We start from the raw sequence: 23,019 nt of genomic DNA on the forward strand, positions 1-23,019 counted from the left end.
TTCCGGTGTAAACCTTTTCTTTGCGTTTTCGTTTCAGAAGTTTACATGGTAAAATTTCCACGGAAATGACAGAAACACTGAAAATGATGTAGTTTTCATGTTGGGCCACTAATGGCTGCTGTTGTTTATGTAATGAACTCCCACACATATGCTCACAGACAACAATACACCATAAACATCAACAATGGCGAGCACAGAGACATTTGTTTTGACAAACGACAAAGTTTTCCATCTATTCGCACTTGTGCAAAAGAAAATATGTAGAATTTTTGGCCAGAGCTATAACAGAAAAGCTCAAGAACAAAATTATTAAATCATAAATTATTGTTGTATAACATTAGGGATTTGGGCAGAAATCTCACAGATTTATCCAGAATTTTCTGAATGGAGAGTCTTCATAGTCTGTACAAGAGTCATGACTTACCAGACGGTGATGAAGTCATGCGGCCCGTGAACCTGAAGCAGAGTGAAATTGAGCTTGATGCCAAAGCCAGGAGCCACGGTAATCAGCCAGGAGCAGTCAGCCGAGCTGGGGTACTCCTCTGGGTAACCCGGCGAGAAGATGGTCCCATTCTCTGATGTGATGTTTCCACCGCAAGGCACTGAAAAGGAAGGGGGCGGATAAAAAATTAGGCCCACTATATCTAAATATGTATTTTATTTATAATATCAGTGGGCCAGGAATAGAACTGGGCAGATAATTTGGCTCCAATCAGTGAGAAAAAAAGGGGATTTTTAATCCCTGGCTTCTTCTCCTTCTCCTCGCAGTCTCTTTCCCCCCTCTCCTTCACTCTACGTCTATTACCCAGGCGCTTGTCTGAGCTAAAGATTAGCCGGTAAAGCCTGTTAGTAAGTGGGGACTTGGATGGAGTGTTTTGCTAAGATAAGGCCTCAACCCTTCCCTGCTGGGACGGTAGAGACGAAATGCAGCGATGAAACAGTGGGGTTAGTGTGGTCTGGGCCTTTGAGGTGTGTGTGTGTGTTTGTACAGTAAGTGTACAAGAAGTACATATAAATGAGCGTGTTAAGTTCTAGGGCCACGGAAAGTAAAAAAACAAAACAAACATTACTTTGCAAGTCCTGACAGACTAGAGGTAGGAAAACAAACTCAACATGTGTATTTGCCACTGTATACAGCACTCCTAAACATACAATATACTACTGTGCTGAAAGACTGGCCAATATGCACTAAAATAAATATCAAAAACAAATGAAACAGAGGTGTCGAACCTAGGGTCCGTCGGCCAAACTGACCAGCAAAAAACTGAGCTCAGCCCATGAACCCACTGAGCAAATTAGAAAAAATGTTAATAAATTATTGGATTTTCAACACAGGTTTCTTAGGAATAGCAGACATAATGCAATACTGACACCTGAGCTGAGAGTATGTGATGCTGCCATGAAAGACAGATGAGCATTAGCCTGAAAGCCCGGGTGTCAGAGTAAGTTTGTAAAAAAACATGCACGCAAAAGGCAACAGTTTTAGATCATTTTTGGACATTTCATTGTATTTTGCATCACTAAAATGTGCTTTATGTATTAATTTCTGCTACCAATTGTTCAGATTTTGAAATAAATACATATATTTTTCATCACAAACACTCTAACACAGTAACATTTTTATTTGTTGTGGTCCAAAGGTTATTATGCCACTATTGGGCTGTATGTGGCCCCTGAACTAAAATGAGTTTGACACGCCTGAACTGAAAGAAAGGTAGAAAGTCGAGCTGCAGCTTCTACACAAACCAACATCTCGATGAGTGAAAACACGCACACACAACTAAATCAATGCACCTCTTTACCCAGAAAATCAAGACGCCCAAAGCTTGTGATTATCTTTGAAATATTCCTCTGGAACTAAGGAGTCCCTCACTAACTTAGCCATTTTAATTTTCTACCGACTTCCTCAGAGAAATCTCATATTCACCATGGCTGAGCAGGGAAATCCAGGAGGGAGCTGCACCGTCGGCATCTCAAACTACACAGATGAGGAATTCACCCTAAAACGCACACCGTTGGACGCCTCTGGGTCCAATATGACTCCCAAAGAAGAAATTGCATGTTTTATCCCTCAGTGTCCCTCTCTGGTAATGTTTGTGTTCTTGTCTTACAGCTTCAGCCCTCTGGTTGAGAAGCCCTTCTGCCGCTGTCTCACCTGTTAAATGAGCTATCGATCTGATGCATTGATTAAAGCCCAGCCACTCTATAGAGCTGCACCTCTGGCTGATGCACTGGCAAGCTACTTAAGCATTATATGTGAAAGAGTATGTGTTTGTTTCAGGGGTTATGGAAGAGGGAAAAAGCATAGGCACTGTTCAATAAACTAAAAAAATTAAAAATTAAAAAAAAAAAAGCTAGCAGGGAAGTGGAGTGGTTTCATTGCTGCAGAATATTGACCATTTAATTGTTCCTCATGAGGGTAGCTATAATAAAACTTCATAACTTTATCGCCCACATCTCTTCATCTTTAATGAATTGCAATAGTTTTGGTATGTTACATTGAAACATTTCACTGAGCAGCACTACAGACGCCTTGGTTGCATTGAACTAGTCATAAAATGTGGAAATATGGTGGGTTTTTCTCCAAGACCTGAAAATAAAAATGTTAATTTACTTCTTTACTTCTTCTCAAAGTGCATATTACTTTTTTCCTGCAGACTATTAAACTGAAAAGTGGATTTATTCCCCAGAAAACATGCTTATATACACAATCATATAAAAAAGGCCAAAATTTGAAAAGAACATGATGAGTGGGGAGGAGATGAGACAACAAAGGTCAAGTGCAGAGATGTAGTGGGGTGCGATTTTAATGCCAAGACAAGTAGCGCAGGCAAAGTAACAAAAATCAATCTCCTGGCGTCTCTCATCTTGCAGAGGAAATCTATGCGAATACTGGAGTGACAAAGAGGTTGGAGAGCAGATTGCGCTGCTCCGAGGTCAAGTGTAGTTGTTAAAGCATGATTTGGTAGCACACCATCATGGTTATGTATTAGCTGGAGAGGATGTGCAACAACGCTCAATACATTAACTGTGCCAATAAAAGCAGCGCTGCATGGATTTCCACATAAGTCTGTTTCCTATTGCTCTACTAATTTTTTTTGTCCCTGTGAGTGGAAAACTGATGCTGAACTCGGAGTCATTTTAGCCACTTGATTTCAGCTATATCTATCACATTAAGAAAGACATATTTACAATTTTTCTTATTTTTTTTAGATTACCTGCTCACGTCAGGTTAACGTGGCAAAAAAGCCAATTTAGCCAACTTTAAATGGAAACTACAACAAATACATGTAATCTCAGGTATAATATAAGAGAAATCCCGTGAATATAACATGATGAAGAAAGTGGAGAAACATTCACGTCCAGGCATGTATATTTTACATCGCTTTATCTAGCTTAGTGTCACAAAGTGCTGAAGTTGATCAAATCTAACTATCTTGGACGTGATACAAGTCCATGACAAACACAGAGACAAACACACACGCACACATCCATACATGTGAAATAACTTCAAATGCGTCTGATCGGCTAAACCGGAACACCTGAAGAAAAGACATATTCCTGGGCCCAACCCACATACTGAGCTCTACTGTTCATCCCACAAATGCAACTTACTTTGAAATGTCGCTCTGTTTGAAAGGGGAATAATCCAGCTTTCCAATGTTACAAGACTTTTTGCATCAGCGCCACAAAAAACCTCTCACAAACAAAACTTTCCTAATCTGATGTGCATACTTAATTTTTTTGGGAGAGAACTTGCCTAAAAATCATTAATAAAGATCTATCCCATCCAATTGATTCAATTTGGGTGTTAAAATCTGTGACGTCACATTTTTTTTTATATTCTATTGAAAATCTCAAAATGTGCCAGAAAAGAGGCATGATTGCATTTTAACAAACATCACAAAATTATGTGCAACTACTACATTATACTGGTGAGTATATCAAAAACAATAGAGAGGAAAATCCACCTGGAGATATGAATAATTTCAATATTAAGAATGGTGACAATTTCATCATGTCATTTCCATAGAGGTAGAATTTTATTATGGTTGTCAGAGAACTACTCCCTCCATTTTAAACCCTGTGTATAACATACGCAAAGACCCAAGTAGAATAAAAAAAAAAGCAATGATAGAAACACCTCTGTCCACTCCACTCCGTTGCTCCTTCCCCCACCCTCATTTATCTCCCCACTCGCCCATTCAAAGTTCCAGTGTCATGGCCATCACCTCCCTCTGTAATTTTGCCGGCCTTATTGAATAATCGACAGCTGAAGCGTGAGAATGTGGGTCAAGGACGAGGCTAAAGAAAGAGCATCCATTACTTTTCTTTTCACCTCAGCCCCTCTTTTATTCATCTTTTATTTGACTCCACTCCTCTTTAGCACCATATTGATTTTCATTGAGGAGTACTTTGCTTCATTAATAGGCGATAATAATTCAGCTTAATTACATTATTCACAATAGATAATCATTATCTCCATGGCTGCATTTTGCCATAATGATGTAATAGCTCAATATCTGAAATTACCATGTTGTTATTGTAGTTTGGCTATTTAATACGTGCGTATTAAAATGCGCAGGACGTGTTTTGTCTCTCACCTTCGCAGCGAGGGAAAGGGTGGTCCCAGTTGCGGGTGGTGCCATGCTCACAGGTGAGGATGGAGTGTCCCATCAGCTGATACCCGGGAAGACACTCGAAAGAGATGGACTGGCCCACGTTGAAGCCAGCACCGACTACCACCCCGTAGCGAAAGGGCTCCGGATCGGGACACTCCTGTAGTTCATAGGCTGAGGGGAAAAGAAACGTTTAATTTATCAGGTCTAACAACTAAAAAAAAAAAAATTAAAAACTGATTCAACATGATCGTATCAACAAATATATTTTTTTTTAAGTCCGATTGATGATTGCAGTGATTTGGATTTAGCTGGGCTTCAGTCGGAGGAGCGGATCATTTTCTAATCCAACAGTTGCCACTTCAATTGGCACTTGACATGTCTATGTGTGTAAAAACACTAAACCCTAAAGTGCTCCCAGTGGAGGTCAGCTGCCTTGCATGGAGTGTGTTAATAAGACTAATATTGTATCAAAGCAATGGAAACATCTGCCATTCTTTAATGTGAAGACTGGCCACCTCCCTGCTTTATATTGTTATGTTTAAAGATTCACAACCCGTCAGTTCAAGGATTTGAAATGCAAATACTCTGGTTCCAGACAACAGGAGTGCAAAATCCTCCATTTCATGTTTGTATTCATAATTCCACTTCATTGCGTGTCGGTTGTTCCTTGGGCTCAGCCTCCCACTCAACCACCTCCGCCACCGCCTTCTCAGAGGTTTCGAGAGGAAAGAAAAACTAAAGCCGCTAGAGGCAGGTTTGATTCGTACCACACGAAAACTACGCCACAGTTGTAAAAAGTAGTATGGGTAAATAGTTCTGACTTTTATCCCACTCTTGGATACAGAACCAAAGCAGAGAGCGAGCCTTGAAGAGCTTTGATATAAATATAACTTAAGGAATTTATTTCTATGGATCACAACTTTCCCTTTGTAGAAGATAACTCATGCAAATACTGCAGAACGTTGGGTATTTGCAAATATAATGCTTGATTTATATGCTAATTTGCACATAATTATGTAAATGCACAATGTTACCTTTTCGATTTGCTGCCTCGCTTGTTGAATCAAAAAAGAAAAACAAAATACAAACTTCGTGTGCCTGTTGCATTTGTAAATGTATTGCTTGCAGGCATGCAGACATGCAGTGAGGCATTTTATTGGCACATGGTGAAGCAATCTTTTAAGTGATCAACACTTTTCACGTTGTTTTTATAGAGGGGATTTATAGATCTGGAGTGCCACGGAGCCCATTTTAAGGCTAACTCAGGAATGTTATGGCTTTATGTGAATACACCTCACACAGGAGTGACACTAATAGCACATTAGTAACATTGTAGTAGCACAAATGCACTGAATGATGAGTGACTTTTTTATGACATATAATTAATCTGTGACTTTTTACACCGATTTTGTAATTATGACAAATCGCTCTGATTTATCTTTGCATTATATTAGCTCTGATGACTGTATTCAATGTACTTCTGCTGAGCCACATCTCAGTGACAGCAGAGACGATCTATATCGGCGAAAAAGCACCACCCGCACTGCAGTAATTACCAGTTAGACCAGATCAGGAGAAAGTAACTCATAACACCGATATTGGCTCAGCTCTGCAATTAGCACATTTAGTCTGGTCCGATTATGCCTATTAGTAAAAGTATTTGAGTCTATCGCTTTTTGCGACAAGTAATAATTTTATCCTTGCGACTTTCTTTTCTGATCATATACTTACCCTGATATTCAAACCGGAAACCCGGTTTGTTCTGCGAGTGGTCACTGTGAAAGTATACGGTCGTCTCGTGGGAGGTGGTGAGAAGTTGGGAGGGGACGTCCTGACCGCTGAATCGGCCAATCACAGCGCTTGTCTCGAGGGGTCCGTTGCGGATCTCGAGGAAATCGTGGTTGGCCTCGGTGGAGAAGTTCAGGAACTGTATGTGGGCTCCTAAAGACAAAGAAATGGCATTGTATTTTGAAGAGAAATGTCATTCCAACTCATCTCTAGAGTCTCTCATTCACAATAATTTGCCATGAGGCCATGAATTCCATAAATATCAATCCAATCGAGCATCTGTGGGATGTCCAATCCATGGAGGGACCAACTTATTATCAAGCAAGTGGTCATAATGTTAGAGTTCACTGTTGTATCGACAGGTACAAACACTGTCAGTCCACAATCTGGAGTAATCAAACCCTCTTCAGTGTGAAAACACCGGCGTGATGTGATGTGAGAGCCTCTCATGTTGCTCACCGTAACCGACTGGCAGGTAGATTCTCCAGGTGCAGTCGCCGTTGCTAGGGTAGTTACCAGGGAAACCGGGACTGAGAATCATGCCCTCCATCTCCTCACGGATTCCTCCACATTGAGCTGGCAGAGCGCAAAACAGAGCAAACGCTGAATTCCCCCACAACAAGCCGTTACGGATCGAGTTCAAATCAATTCTTTGATTCTATACATACTAAACGCTGAGCCTGTTATGGTGCGGCAGCATGAGTCCGAGGGAGAGAATCTCCATGTGCTTTCTTTTTAAGGTCAAACCATCCGCCTGTGTGAGATACACTTTTGGGTTTGTTTAGGTGTCACAGTCAAACTTGCTGAACTGTGTAAGCCGAGTTGAAACACACCCCACAATTTAACCAGTTTTAATACAACTGAAATGTATTTTGAGTCAACTTTTCCAGACCTGAACAGGACAAGAAAGCCAGGTGTGGATATTTCTGCAGAATCTTGGGTCTCCATCACTTCTTTGAGATGGTCTTTGAATACATTACAACAAAAGCATCATGCTCTTGTTCTGTTAATCTGTGAAATACGTACTTGTTTTCTGGTCTTATTTTGTTGTGACGCCTATACGAAACTTCCAGAAGTGAGATCAGATGACAAAATCAGAAATCAAAATGCACCTTGTCAGAACTTGTCTTCTGTAGCAGGGTGGATATGTAATGATGGTACGTTATTGTTATGAGTTTTTACAAAGACAACAACATGTTTAAATCTGGGGAAATTCTGGAGTTTTTGTCTTTCTTGAACGAAGTTCATATGTAACCACGAGTGAATACACCTTGTTATTCGTGGCAGTATAGATTTAACATCGAGACATCTTGTATTGGTGGGAAGTTAAAAGCACGTGATAAATATTTAAAACTGTAGAGGAGTGCAAACACGAGATGGATGATCACGCTGTGCACATGTGTTTCTGTGAAAAGTAAGTCGACGATCATTATATAGAGGACGACACAGAAATATTTTGGAGAGTAAAAAGCTGGTGGTGAAACAATTTGCATTTGTTAACTTAAATACCGAAGCTCATTCAGAAGTTTGATACTTTTTGAAACCAAAACATTAATTTGTCCTGTTTGGTCAATCAGACGCTGCACAAGAACATTTCAAAATTATATTCAAACTAGGACATAAGAAATTTCTTTTCACAGATATTAAGAAGGACCTGACGTGATAAAAATCAAATATCAATAATGTGAAAATCAGCAGTTTAAATATATTGAGATGAAGCGTCTCATCAAATAGGTCATTTTATCTCACCATTAAGTAACTTTGAAGCTCTCCGCTTCCTACTTATATCACATATATATTATTCAAGGTACATGACATCAAGGTGCTGCTCTTCACCCTTTTCCTTTCATGTTGAACCACTGATAGATAAATGCATTTGTGTGAAATCCAAGCCTAAAACTCAAAGGCGCTAGAAAAAAGAGGCGGAATGAAAAAAATAAAAAAAATTGAAAAAGGAATGGAAATACTGACTGAAAAAGGTTGATGGGATCAAAAAAAAAAGATGAAAAGAGCGTGAGATCCTGAGACAAGAATTAGAAAGATGAAAGGACGTTGCAACTAATGGTAAAGAATTAGCTGACTTAGCTGAAAAAACGGGAGGGCAAAGGGAAAAAAAGAGCAAACATGGGGAAGAAGATTAAGATATAAATGAGACAAATAGTCTATATAAGTCAGTGGAGAGACAAAGCACGGGGTGCTACACCATTGTGCTCTGTAACGACTGAGTGAAGGGTTAAATGTTATTCTGTTGTCGCAGAAAAAGCCTGAAGGTAATCAGGAAACTGCTGATGCCTGTAAACGCGATGAATCTTCCACTGACTTCAACCAATCAGGGTGTGAGATGGAACTAATTAGGCAATAGTAGGTTGTTCCAATGAGTGCAACTTGTTTGCCTATGCATTCTCACGGAGTAACGCTTCGAGAAAAAGGGGGAACGAATCTAATGCATTGAGATGGTGCATTCACGTGCAATTCTTTTATAATCCAATAGACTCCAGCAAGATCAACTATGTCAGGGGTGTCAAACATAAGGCCCGTGGGCCAAAACAGGAAATTCATGATTCTGCAGTTCTGTCAGGTGTGATCATTAACCTCATTATTACAGATCAACCCTTGTGGAGCTAAACAGACTTGGAACAAGTCAAGAACAAAAACATCCTTCAAAGGCTCAGTGACCAGGATTTATTTTATTCTGTCAAAAAGATTGCCCTAAATTAATTTCTCATCTCCTCTTCAGCTCAGCGCTGAATCACCATCATTTAAGAAATGGGTAGGTCATTTTCCAAGAGATCTGATTGGTCAGGAGGCGGAGCGCTGACCGCTTATAACCTGCTCGGGAGTAGGATAGACATTCAGCGTAATTTGCCGGGGTGATTTATCCCAGTGAGAAGTGAGTAAGTGTTGTAGTACGGAAAACCCAGGGTTAATCCTTGAAGTTATCTCGATAAGGGAAAATCTATTTTTGTAGTACAGAGCTGAGATGTCGATGCTGCTGCTATGAAAGATTAGTACCTCATTGCTCAAAGCCATGATGTCAGGGTGAGTTCGTAAAAACATGCACAATGCAACATAATATATTTTTTGGGACATTTCACTGTATTTTGTACCAAAAAGTATCACTAAAATTGGCTTTTTGTTGAACTAGTAGAGATTTCTGGGAGTAATTACTTGCTTTTTGTGAAAATATGAAAATTTGTATCATGTATACAAAAAAATTCACATTTAAATTCAAACGTTCTTATGGCACTATTTTACCGGTCAGGCCCATTCATGATATTTGGCTGTATTTGGCATCCGAACTAAAATATGTTTGACACCCCAATCAATACGATTGTAGCTGCAGTTGAAGAAACAGCAATGAAATGATGATTATATCTTTATCTCCTACATTCCTGTCGATATAATATCTGTAGTAATCACTGCCATGATGGTGGCTGGAGAGATTCTATATGTAAGATCCGGAATAGATGTGAAGCAAAGATTCCCAAAAATCTGAAAAGACTCAGAAGAGATGTAAAAGGCAAAGAGAGAGGGCCGGCCATGGAGAGCACATCAAGTAGAAAAGAAAGTTATTTTTACCTATGCAGAGAGGAGGAGGGTAGTTCCATCTTCTGACGGTTCCCGGCATGCAGGTGATGTGCGAGTTCCCCTGCAAGGCGCAGCCAAGCCCCGACGTGTGTGCACAAAAACACAAAGACAAAAGACCCCGAAAGAACAGCAAAGATGAATTAGCTTGTTTTCCTAACTGTCACTCATCTGTTGCTCCAATTATTTGAACCTGCTGCCTGTCTCCACATGACTTCATGTGGAGACTAAATGACTAAATCCATCTGAAGTGACAGAGGACAACAGAGAGGCGGCTTCAGAGACAGATTAGAATGATCACACAGAGACCAAAAAAAAAAAAAGAAAAGAGGGGGAGGGATTACAGACACTGTTGCAATGCCTAACTGAGCTCGCCTCTTTATCAGTTCAGTTTTTAAACACTCACCATCAGCATTTATGAAAAATCTACGAGCGCTGATGCAGGTGACCTTTCGGGAGATGTGCCTATAGTCACAGTCGGAGTCAAATAATGTCAGGATATTTGCATAACTGCGGTTCTCTGATTACCATAAGTGAGTGTCGCAATCCGCGTGTTCCCTTGCGAGACCTCTTCAGGTAATCATCACTGGCTGGCACTAGTGTGCTGAAAGGGGCTTGGACCCTCCGAACCATATAATAGGGTGGTATAATTCCCCACACTTGCCCCAGTAAGCAACCATGGTTTGAATGCCTCCTTATGTCCTCTTTATTCATTCTACTTATACCTTCTGCGCAGCAATATGCTGGAAAAGGCAGAGAAAGGCTACTACTAACGGGTAAACATGATTTTAACAATTCAAGATGAAGAAAAAAACATGCTATGTGAATGTTTTATGAGATAAGAGATATGCTCAGATTGTAAGATCTCAAGGATATGCACGGCGCGGTTCGTAAACAACCACAAGTGCCAACTTTAACTTGTGTTGATTTTCAAGAAATCTCAGTGGAATATTTGTGTCATTGATTGGGGAGTATCTAAAGAAGTCATTGAAAGTTTTCATGTTTTTTTTTTGTCCTTGTCTTTCACAGTTTGAGAACCTCAAGTGAGAGCCGGTTGTAAAATGCTCTGGGTGGTACTTTTATCGTATGATGAGCATTCACCAGCAACAAATCCGTAGGCTATCCTCTGGAATACCTATTTTGATTTCTGAAGGCTATGCATTCTTGATATATTTAGCTGAAGAAAGACAAGCTCAACCTTGCACAAATCCCACAATACCTATGCTTTTGTATTAAAGATTTAGACCATACATCACATCATCATAATAAATAAACCAGATCCTTTTCAAACAAACCTCAAGTGCAGTAAAATGTCAACATGATGCAGTCCATGTAGTCAATCTCAGTTTCTGTTCCCTGACATTTGGCTTTATCATGTAGCCTGGCACAGATCCCTGAACGAAGGCAGCGGCTTACAGTGCAACACTAAAATATTCATGCAGTTTCTTATTGTCATTTAAGGCTGAACATATCTGAAGGGTATGTTACCTGCAGTGTGTATCCAGGTTCACAGTGGAAAGACACCACATTATTCATCTGAAGTCGCTCCCCGACCTTGATACCGTTCATAGGAACAACAGGTTCTGGACAGCTAGTGAGAGAGACGGCTACGAAAAAAAGAACAGAGGAAATCCTAAAACCTGAACTTGTGTCTGATTGGAGGCATGAGGGAGACAAATTTCTCACTTACTTTTATACTCCAGTCTGAACCCGGCAGCTGACACGCTAATATCTGAGAAAAAGTGGAGGTAGAGCTGGTTGGAGGTGCTGTTGAGCAGAGCTGGGACTGTTGTGCCTTTGGGGAAAAGATTAACAATGGAGTTTAGCAATGGTATCTCCTCGATAGGCCGACCAGAACTAACTGCATAAGCCAACGGCAAATCACTTAAGAACCGCTTCTTTTTACCATCCGCTGACTTCAGTCTGTGCGTGTGTGTGTGTGTGTCTCAGAGTGTTTGTGAAGGGTGGAGAATGTCAACCGATGATATATAGATGCATTACAATATTCGGAAAGCAGTTGTGTGATGGATGAGCGTTTAGATATGTGTTATAGTGATGAAAAGCTGAATAAAATCGAAAAATAAGTTACAAAAACAGCATAAACAGGTAGGCTTTTTTTTTTTTTTTTTTTTTTTAGATGTGACCAACAACATTTTTTGGTTTGTTTGTTTGTTCTTAGAGCTCAGATTCATGAGTCTGACATTTCTCTTTCATGTCTTTACTTCAGGGCACGTCTAACATTTACCTGTCTCGTACCAAGCACAAACACACACAAACAACTGCACTGAAAAGAAAAACAAAACCTTTGTGCAAATATAATAAGATCCTGCCTAGGGAGGATCACATGAGACTTTTCCAACAACTGTGGCCAGGTGCTTCTGTGTATACTGAATTTAATCTAGCAAAGTTACAACACAAACGGAGCCAAATTAATCACCTATTTTTAGGACTTTAATTGTTCGGTTAACAAAAACCATATGCGTTCCAAGTCGTAGTTTCTGCTCTGTGAAAGTCGTTAAGACTGATGTGCTGGCTTTTGGCAGGCGCACATGTCTGAATGAACCGTTTCACATCCAAGATGCACGAAAGTAGAAGGCGCGCACACACACGTGCACGCACACGCACACGCACTCACACAACCGGTATCCAGCAATACCTGAGAAGCTGCCAAGCATGGTGTCTGTGTTGTCTCCTCCATCGAATACCTCCAGTGAGTCCCAGTTCTGCTCGGTGACAAAGCTGATTACCTGGATCTGAGACGGGGCGGCAACAGTGGGCGGGGCAGGAGAACACAGTTAATGAAAAGAACAAAGAAACCTACGAAAAGGAGGACCGAGTATAGAAAACCAGTCATTGGCGGTAGGGTCAAGAAAACCTGGTCGGCAGCAAATCAAAATGTGCTTTTAATGCGATTAATGAGTTGGAGAGGACATTAAAAAGATTTATCAGTAAATGGAACAGTGAAAGACTACAAGGCATGGTGCTTTGGCTGCTGAATGATCTCAGCTTACATGTGGCAGGCACTGATACTTTTGTTTTCCGAAAACAAAGGCTCTTGTGTGCAAAACAAAAACACATAATCCAAAATACATATATCAAATGAGTTTTACCTCTGAAAAAAGATAAGACGTTTATATAAGCGGAGATTTAAAGAGTGCAAAAGTACATTAAATAAACACAATTTAATATGACTTTAAATACATGTATTACTTGTTTTCAAAAGTTCACTAGGAATATACTGGTCTACTGATGAGTATCATATTTCATGTTTTAAAAAATGATGACACCTTTGGGGACTATGGAAGAGGATCATGGCCACCTTAAAAAAGTGTAATCATTTTTATTTAAATTGTGAAAGTCAGTATTTGGATTTTAAAGTCTAAATTTTGACTTTATTTTCATAAAAATATACTCAATGCATTATTTTATTGTTTAAGTAGCTATATACCTATTCCTCTTTTGTAACAGACTAAAACAGTTGGATTGAATTTTCCTACTTTTAACAGGAGACTCTGGGGAAAAAAGGAAAACATAACCTTTAAAATACATAAATAGTCGTTCATATCAATACAGTTGGTCACGTCACAGATTTGCTGTTTAATTCTGACCAAACAAAAAAAATATAAAGAAAGTGACATTGCCAGAGTATTTCTGAATTGCATGGCATCATCCACTTGACATTTCTCGAAAATAGTCTTTGTCTGAAATCTATTCAATCATGCAACATTCTGTGTCCTCCATTTTTTTTCCCCCCATTCTCTAGCTGCACCTTCTTCACAGTTCCCTCTCGCATTCATTCCTCTGCCCTCTCCTCCGCCTCTGATGGTTATAGATCGGATATGAGCCAATTAAAGGGGCTGTAGGGGCTCTGGTGCACTGGGCTCCTGGGGAGACGAGGCAGATCACAGATTGATCTTTCATTAGAGGGCCGCGGCAAATGTGCCGGCGAGGCACCTCGCTCCTTTAAGTTCTCTCCTAGATCGTGACACTCCAATCTAATGTGTTCCTGGTTGCTGGTATAGGGGCGCAACGGTGAGCGTGCAAGAGAGACCAGAGAAACAAGATGACGGTGTGAAAGCAAGTGAGAAGAAGTGATGGGGGTGATTGTACACTTTTAGACACGCAGCAGGAAAATCTCTGTAGTGCACACTCTGCGTTCCGTTAACACTGGCAGTGACTCAGTGGCGTTGTCAACACGAGCTTACAACTGTGATCCAAAGGACATAAACTGTCACCGTTAGAATTATATACCGCTGAGGGTGATGCCGTCTGATTTCCAGGAGAATTACATACAGTCGGCTCGAGGTCTAGTCCGCCCGCCAGCTATTGCACTGTTAGTGTTATGTGCAGCATGCTAAGTGTGCCTGTGGGCCATCCTGTGTATTTGACCTGCAAGGACAGTCAGCTGAGGTGGGGGAGCTAATAGCTGAGGGACGCCACTGAAGTCATTAACCAGGGAGGCTGAAGCATAAGCCTAAAAACTTTCTGTCAGGCAACATCCGCAGGGACCCCAACAATGCTCCGTGAAGTTTCATAACACATGCATCAGCGGACAAGAGTATGCAAAAGAAATTCACTTCCAAGAAAGACAAGTAAAGTAATTGAAAAGGCAATTATATATAAATTGATTTAGGGCTGTAAAATCTTAAGTTTCCTTTACGGAAATCTGGGAAATTAAATTCTGAGCTTCTGTAAAGTCAACAGAAAATCACTTAGCTGCTCCCCCTGTACTGAGCGAAGTATAAACATGATAGCTTGATATAGTACAAGGTAGCTCTATTAATTAAACTGAAAACTCACAACACAAAGCTTATTATCAAAACACGAAGAGCCAAAAAGGCTATAGAGTCTAATCAGTTTTACATGAAGGGGAATATTACAGCACAGCCTTGAAGAGCAACGATCAGAATAATAAGACAGATTATTAGAAAAAAAAAATAAACAACAGTGACATAAATGTCTTCAATCAGCTCTTATTCTCTCCTGTTAAGCATGTAAGAGGAGCTGAAAGGGCCAAAAAGCTGGTCTTATGCGGTCTTGTGTCTTACAATAAGAAGGTTTTACAGAGGCAGTGTGATTGGTGCTAAGAAGAACGGCTACTAAGAACCAATAGCAAAGCAGGAAAAGATGAAAACATCATAGCAACACTAGAATCAGAATAATAGGAGGTACAATGTTGGAAAACGGCCCCATTTTCTATCTACCGTTAATTAAAATATCTAACAAGGAGTATAAGGAGTTTTTAAACCAAGAAACACAAGTTAATACAGTGTCTTTACATATGTGGGACAAAATTATTCTTTACCTGGTTGTAGTGAAACTGAGAACAGAATGTTCTTTTTCTTGAACCTGCCTTTGATTTTACACATCAGACATCCAGCCGACATGTTGAAAGCAGCAACTGTTCCACCAACCTGGATTCCTGATCCCTCAGGAACGGTGATCTTCCACACACAGTTGAGGCTATTAAGGTAAGGCTCGGGAAAGCCAGGAGATAGGATGGTGCCAGTCCGATGTGTCAGATTACCTCCACACGGTACTGTGGAATAAAAAAAATAAAAAATAAAATAAAAAAAAAGGCTGACATGAATGAGCGTGTTCATGTTCACAAAAGTACAGAAAGCACCAGACATATAGATCGGAGTTTCAAGGATGCTAAGTGTCTTTCCATTTTGTTTCCTCGTGATCAAATTTTCAGATTCAAGAAAATCAAATCAAGACCTGAAGGAAAAAAAACACACCCAACACAGTCCACCTGGCCATGCGAGTACACAAACAAACATTACAGCAGCCAAAATGAGGAGAACATTCCCAGACTTCACATATTCTTTTCCCAGCTTGTCGTGTGCGGTTCACATCTGGTGACAAGCAGAGGAGCATCTGCTTCAGCTGCATACCGTGTGTGACAGAATATGTCTTTGTATATACATGTTGAAATCTCTATGGCTGTGTGTCTGTGTGTGTGTGTATTTGCAACCCTGAGCAGTTCCAGCCACCTGCGGTAGTGCATGGCTGAATCTCACTGTATCGCTGCCGGCGACGGCTGACAGCCCACATCTGTGTCAAGACAAGAGTTTGACACTCAAGGATTCAAGTGGGGGAGCAACAGAGGCAGGCTTGGAAGGAATACGAGTGAAACCACAAACTAATAAAAACCAAGAAAGCGAACAACAGATAAGAAAAAGCTTCTAAGCAGTGTGTAAGACCTTCTCACGTCTTACCTATACAGCTGGGTATGGAGCTGTTCCACTGTGCCAGGGCATTGGGAACTGTTAAACATTCGATGGCACTTGGCCCCTCGAGGACGTAACCTGGGCTGCACTCGAAGCGGATCACTGCACCCACTGCAAAGTTGCTGCCCATTCGGCGGCCATTGCGGGGCTCAGGGACCGAGCTGCACTGGGTGGCACTGGTCCGTGGGACAGCTGTGGAGAGAGAGAGAGAGAGAGAGAGAGAGGGGGGAGCTTAATACCGGTGATCACCGCATGATGGTGGGTCAATAATCTGTCGATTTCCAGGGAAACCACCAATTGACGTGCTCTTTTATGGTGAGATAGTTGCCATTCCCTGGTTGGGAATCGCTGCCCCAGAAGACTAGTTTTGTTTGGGATATTTTTTTGTCTTAAATCAATTATATTACTTACTGCCTTGTGTACATTGCTCCAATCGCTTAAAAAAAAGAAAAAAAAAAAAAAAAGAAAAGGAAAGTTTTTGACCTCTGAAAGTTTTTCTGCATACATAAAGAACTCACAACGAATTACTTTCCCTCGGTGAATCATGCCACTTGATCAGTTGAGTAAAGACACTATGTGTGCCAAAGTGCTTAAAAAGTTACACCTTAGAAGTCCTTCAGTTTACTTCCAATAATATATATATATATATATATATATATATATATATATATATATATATGAAGCAAATGTCATCACTGATACAGTGCATTGTTCGAGGAAAGTAACAATTCATAGTAAAAGTTCCTCATAGGGTAGCAGGAGAACAGGAGAGCTTGAACGCAACCTTTTCATGAGAGCACAACACACACACGCACGCACTGCTAAAACCGCGGCTGAAGGTGAATCCCTGTGTAATCACTCAGCAAGTCATCTACTATGAAGGGAGACTGGGGGTGTTCGAACTGAGGGATTCCAAAAGAAAGTAGGCGTGTGTGTGTGTGTGTGTGTGTGTGTGTGTGTGTGTGTGTGTGTGTGTGTGTGTGTGTGTGTGTGTGTGTGTGTGTGTGTGTGTGTGTGTGTGTGTGTGTGTGTGTGTGTGTCACACTCACCTTGGTAGACCAGATGGAATCCTTTGGAGCTGGATTGGCCTTTGGAGGTAAAGCGGATCAGGATTTGGTTGGAGGTTGCTAATGGCAAGGACTCGCCTGAGAAGGAGGCAGTTAAAAACACAGATAAACCAGTTAGAGACGCAGTTTGAAATGTTTTCAGCCAAGTTGCGCCTTCGGTTTATTTCTGTGTGGGTACGTACAGATGTTTCTCTGTACCTAATTGCCATCTAATCACCCACGGCGTTAACTAGCATATTACTTCTTTCTTTAATGTGCATCTCTGGAACTACCTCTCGAACATCAAGAGCCGATTGGATGAAAGTGGACACTTTGCAAATTTGGGAATATGGATATATTTAGAAGTGCTGTTCATGCACTGCAATGCAGGTAAGCGCAAAATAGGCGTGAACCCGATCCGACAGAAATGTGCTTGTTGACGTCATACTTCCACAGCAGAACCTAATGCACTCTTAGGATTACCATCATCTGTGATGCCTTTCAGTTATCTAGATTAGTCCAATATTTTAGCCTCGTGTTTATCTTCAGGGCTTGTGGGATTTACAACTGTTTGCATCAGGTATGATGTGATTATTGTCATTGAGAGCATCATGTTGCGGGCACAGCTGAGCCTCAGACTACAGTCTGCCTGGACCGATCGCTGTCCTGAGAGCTTCCAAACTGCTTCCCATCAGCATGCAAGTCTCACTCTGTCATATCTTGTTTTTTTTTTGTTTTTTTCCCCCCCACAAGTTTGTTTTGAAGTATTTACAATGTCAGGTTAATTTACGTGCCCTTTCCCAGCTTCACTTTTTAACTCTCATTGCAAATTGCAGCTCACAACAGTCCTCCAATTAACTTGCTGGAGAATCCGCAGCTGGTTTAAAATCATGCCGCAAGATTTGCAAATGCCATACAAACCAGCTGCAGAGACCACGCCTCCCACACCAACAACCGCTGTGTGAGAAATAGAGAAGCGGATTCCTTGCGTGCTGTATAAGGCCGACTACAATCAAACTCTTGCAGGATACTGTGAGACGCAGGACTCTCGGGCCAGCCGTCAAAATTCCAGGACCAAAGGTGACCAAGCTTCCTTGTAACTCAAAGGTTTTAAAACATTTTGGTTTAAAGATGCCGCTTGGGCTTTGTTCCAAGTTGAGAAGACGCTGTGCACTATCGCTGAAATAACTTAGCCAGTCTCCTACTTTCCTCATCAGCTCATTCTGTAATTACACCCAAGGACAACCCCCATGATATCTCCACTGTGGTGGAACATTTGTTGACTGACACAGAACATGATACAATGTGTGTGCATCTTTGTCTCTGCCTCTTTTTTTTTTTTTTCCCTCAGTGTGCTGCTGACTGACTCTCCACAGTGAGTCTCATTACTCTGTGTCTGCTTGCTGTCACACTGTCGTGGGAGGCAGACGTGCTTAACCCCAGAGGCAACATCTGTGTGTGAGTGTTTGTTAGACTTCCCTGCCTATCTAGCTTTTATTTTTACCCCTTCTCATTCTGAAGGAGGATTTCTGCACCTTTAAATGCACGGCGTCCAATAGCGCAATTTTTCTTATGCGTTGTCGTCACGATTGTTCGAGTTCCACTGTCGGGGCCCCCAAAGGCCTGCTGGGTAGTTTATTAAAGGAAGCACTAGCTGTGTGCTTCCATGGTGACAGTGTTTCATAATTTGCAGTGCAGGGCAGGCTTTCATCCAGATAGATCAAACATGTGTCAGCATGCAACTTATCAAGTCTTTGGCCACTTTCCAGCTCCAAACTACTTTGCCCTTAAAATGATCTTCTATGCCGGCACACCGGGGACTCACAAGGACGGATTAGTGTTCGGCTGGAGGTCGGCGGTTAAATTTCAACGGAGGTAGTTGGTTTCGGTTGCAGCAGTCGAGGGGAACAATGTCAAAGTTTAATGCCCCAGCTGTTAAATGACGACTGCAACAGGTTTCGAGTTAAAAGGAGTTGACCCACCCGGCGCGGGACAAGAAGTTAATTTTATGCTTTATGGATACATGTACAGCATGTCAGTGGTGGAAAAAAAAAAATAAAGTAGCAAATGTATAGGAGCAATAAAAGTGGTCAAACTTTAATGGACTCCCAGGTCACACTTAAAATGATGGTCACAAGAGTGACAATTGCTTTCTTCGCCCCTTTTTCTCAAATCAGTTAAGAAATTAGCATTTAGATAACCCTCCAAGATTTTGGGATTCTGTAATAATGTTCTTCCCGTCTGCATGCTGTCTCTCTTCTAATTCCCACGTTTTATCGTTCACCTACTTTCCCCTGCCTTACTTATTCCATCCAGTTTGTCACCACTGCCTCTAATAATTCACATTCATTGCGTTTTCTTCTCAGAAAGCGTGATTTGCCTCACTAGACATGACAGTAATAAAAAACATACCGTCAAATGCTTCCTTCCTGAGACGGGCTTAATGTGATGTTCTTTTCAAGGTCAGCATAATCACAGCAAACTGCGTTTTGTGTTGACAACTGTGATTTACCATGCATGGCAAATAATATCCTGCCAGTAAGTAAAACACTTATTACCTGAGAGTAGATTTACTGTACATGATGACAGTAATTTAGACAGGATGGGCCATATTCTTGTCAAAATGAGACAATGATAGATTTCATTAAACCCACAATGGAGAATTTTTGCAAATATAACAACACAATCATATAATGTTCTTTAAATGTGGATTAGTACGATTTGGTAGAAGAATCTGGTTGAGCCGAATTCCTGCTAGTTATGCACTAGTTAGGCACTTTGTTGGCTAAAAAGAAATCTCTGTCCCAGTGTCAGCTACACTCTGCCATGCCTGGTTAGACAGCTCTGTGAACCTGCAACCAGGAGTCCGCAGCTAATATAACGTCCTGCTTATAGAGCTGTAAACGGGGTTTTCTCGGGTGGCTCTGGACACAAACCAAAGTAATCATTTTGCTTTTGTCGAGCCACGGGGCCGAGGCAGGCCGAAACTCTCACACCTTTTCGCTCAAAGGTTGAACCTAACCTAAACAAGCTTTTTCCTCCCTAGTAGATATTAAATTCACCACTCAAAATAACACAACATACATTATGAATCCAGATTTTTACTTCCTGCTTGCTTCCCTTCTTTTCCATTAACATTTTCTATATGTGTATATATATCTTCTGTACGTCTGCACACACCTATTCATATAGGTGTGTGCATATATGAATTTAAAAGTAGTCCAATGTTCATATAAAGCACAATTTGGTCATTGCTTTGATATAAACTATTAAAGTGTTCAAGCAGTGTAGGATTGAAATCAGCAAGAAAATCAGTTAACCAACCTAAATCAACGTTAGTCTAAACATTGTTTGCATACTTTTCCTCGCCATTCTACATCATCTCATTTCATTCAAACGCACCATGTATGTTGTTGTGACATAGCATTGATTATCTACACAAAAAAAAAGCAAAATCATTCCAGCAATTTGTGACAGTAAGAGGCCATCTTTTCTGAGCTTATTTGAGATAATTACTGCCTGTTGTGTCATAAAAAATAAAAAGAGGATCCATGCGCGCACAGGGCCCATCCAGCTGTTTCAGTGATTTCAGAAGTAGGGAGTTGAGAGTGCCGCATGGATAAATGACTTTATGCTGATGAATGCGGTTGCTTGTCTATGAAACTCCATGTGCCGATATCTCGACTTTTGGCAGGAGCGTTTAGGTAATACCAATTTAAATGGAGGTACATGCTCCTCCAGTCTGTCTGCTGCTTTGTCATCCCCGTGACTCTTTAAGTAGTTGTTGTCACTATTGGATTGTGTCACAGCTCACTGAAGCCCACCTGCAGCTCTGGCAGCTCTGCTTGTGTCAGCAATTTGTCTCCGAGTTTAAGTGGATGCTTATGAAGGAGAAAAGGCCAAAACAACAATTCATTTAGTCCTAGCATGTCAGACATAATACCTGGGAGATCCGGTAGTCAAATCGCATTAGGTTATATGACATAAGTTGGTGTGAAAACATATAAAAGAAACCAGGCAGGTGTACATGAATCCTCGCAGAACCAGAAAGAGTGAAAGTTACTTTTCAAACCAATCATAAGGACAATTGACATGTGGTAGCATTTGGTTCAATTAATTGCCTTTTTAGCTAGAGATGCTGCAATGTCTCTGATTTTGTTCAGGGTTACACTTTGATATTCCTGGGTAATTCAAAGATTGCTCTATTAAGGGTCAAGATCTCTGAATTGATTTGAAGATTCCTCTATTAGTTTAAAAATATGTCAATGGCCTTGGTCCAAAACTATTCTTCAAACATGCTTTTATAAAACATGGAGCATTCTGGAGCTCTCAGGTATTCAGGTAGAGGCCTGTTAGTCATCTTTATAGTTGGAACAAAAGCCCAGGATGAGACATCATTTTATTACTGCGGCCCACGTCGATCTGTGGGCAGCCTGTAATGTCAACGTGCTCAAAAATAAACTTCAGACATACCTTTTGAAATCAGGCTTTTGATTTGTGTTTACTTATTTGATTAACTCTGGTTTTAGTGATTTTTGCAGAGACTGGTTTACACTACACATTTCTTTTTTCTTATATTTGATTAGTGGTGTTGACACTTTTCATATTTATTTATAGATTTATTTCATTCATTCATGTTTCATTATGATATATTTGCCTTCAAATCCTACTATTTCCTTTCCTCTTAATTCTTCATGCTGGCTCAAGGGCTTCTCAAGTGCAAATATCAGATTTATTAACTTTTTGTTGAATTTATTTTGAAACTAATGTGAGTTGGTTGGTTGGTTGGTAGGTGGGTAGTTCGGTAGGTAAATAGGTTGGTAGATCGATCAATGTCATGCCAGATCACAGTTCTCAGTGAAAAGCTCTTTCTTAAATTCTCTGAGGTTTGATACCTGCCTCAAAACTATCATCAGCAGCTTTGCAAGGTTATGCATATTTATGGATATTTGGATGAGTGTGTTTGTGTTGAAATACCTGTGTGTGCTCCAGACAGTGAGCTGAGGACTCTGGAGTGTTGTGTTGCTCCATCATAAACCTCCACAATGTCATTCAGAGCCGTCTGGAAGAAGGCGAATTGACTGAAGACCACTGAAAAAGATTTAGGGGAAAAAAAATTTGATCAAAGACCTGAAATTAGCTAAAAATAGTGACAGCAACAGCCACACGGAAAATGGCTGTAAGCATTCAAAAGAATATCATCAACGGCAATTTCAATCAAACTGTGTTCTTTAAAGCAGGGCGGATAATACCACCAGTTATGACAACACAACCCAAAACTGATATTACAAGCGAGATCAGCAATGCTGCCTGGGCTTGATGGCTTGTCAGTAGATGAAAGGCTTGGCAATGACAGCCAATCTGTTGTACAATGCACAGCTAAAGCTCCTGTATGGAGCTTTCATCCTTTCGACCAATCCATTTCTCCTACTATGGCGGAAACACATTGAACCCTTTCACATTCAATCTATGTCGAGCTTGCTCGTGAAAAATATTAGAGGTCAAATGAAAAGGCTGCGGAGACAGGGGAAGGGCAGGGTGGACAGAAGGCAAGTGCTTTCCATTAGGTGTGAAGGCATGGCCTCATGGCCTGAGTTACACTTGGTCAACTTGACTCTGCATCTGTACCGAGCCGCTCATCTTTATTTGGACATATTCTTGGTTGCAGTGACACCCGCCCTGTCCTCTGCACTGGAGGAAATAGCCTATCATTAGGTCTTCTGCATCAGTCTAATGAGAAACGGC

General features: G+C 40.8%; 1 protein-coding gene across 1 annotated transcript in view; it reads right to left on the minus strand.

The window, feature by feature from the left end:
- Positions 1 to 23,019, minus strand: part of csmd2 (CUB and Sushi multiple domains 2) — a gene marked incomplete at both ends in the record, with an annotated part of 237,338 nt that overhangs the window by 37,936 nt on the left and 176,383 nt on the right. The window contains 12 exon segments of the mRNA XM_080484336.1: positions 425 to 602; positions 4,605 to 4,793; positions 6,354 to 6,563; positions 6,870 to 6,986; positions 9,990 to 10,059; positions 11,484 to 11,602; positions 11,686 to 11,790; positions 12,652 to 12,748; positions 15,410 to 15,534; positions 16,217 to 16,420; positions 17,278 to 17,373; positions 22,252 to 22,365. Of these exon segments, the coding sequence (XP_080340462.1) occupies positions 425 to 602; positions 4,605 to 4,793; positions 6,354 to 6,563; positions 6,870 to 6,986; positions 9,990 to 10,059; positions 11,484 to 11,602; positions 11,686 to 11,790; positions 12,652 to 12,748; positions 15,410 to 15,534; positions 16,217 to 16,420; positions 17,278 to 17,373; positions 22,252 to 22,365 (1,624 nt within the window).

The sequence above is a fragment of the Lipophrys pholis genome (genome assembly GCF_963383615.2).
Source record: "Lipophrys pholis genome assembly, chromosome: 17".
Classification (NCBI taxonomy): Eukaryota; Metazoa; Chordata; class Actinopteri; order Blenniiformes; family Blenniidae; genus Lipophrys; species Lipophrys pholis.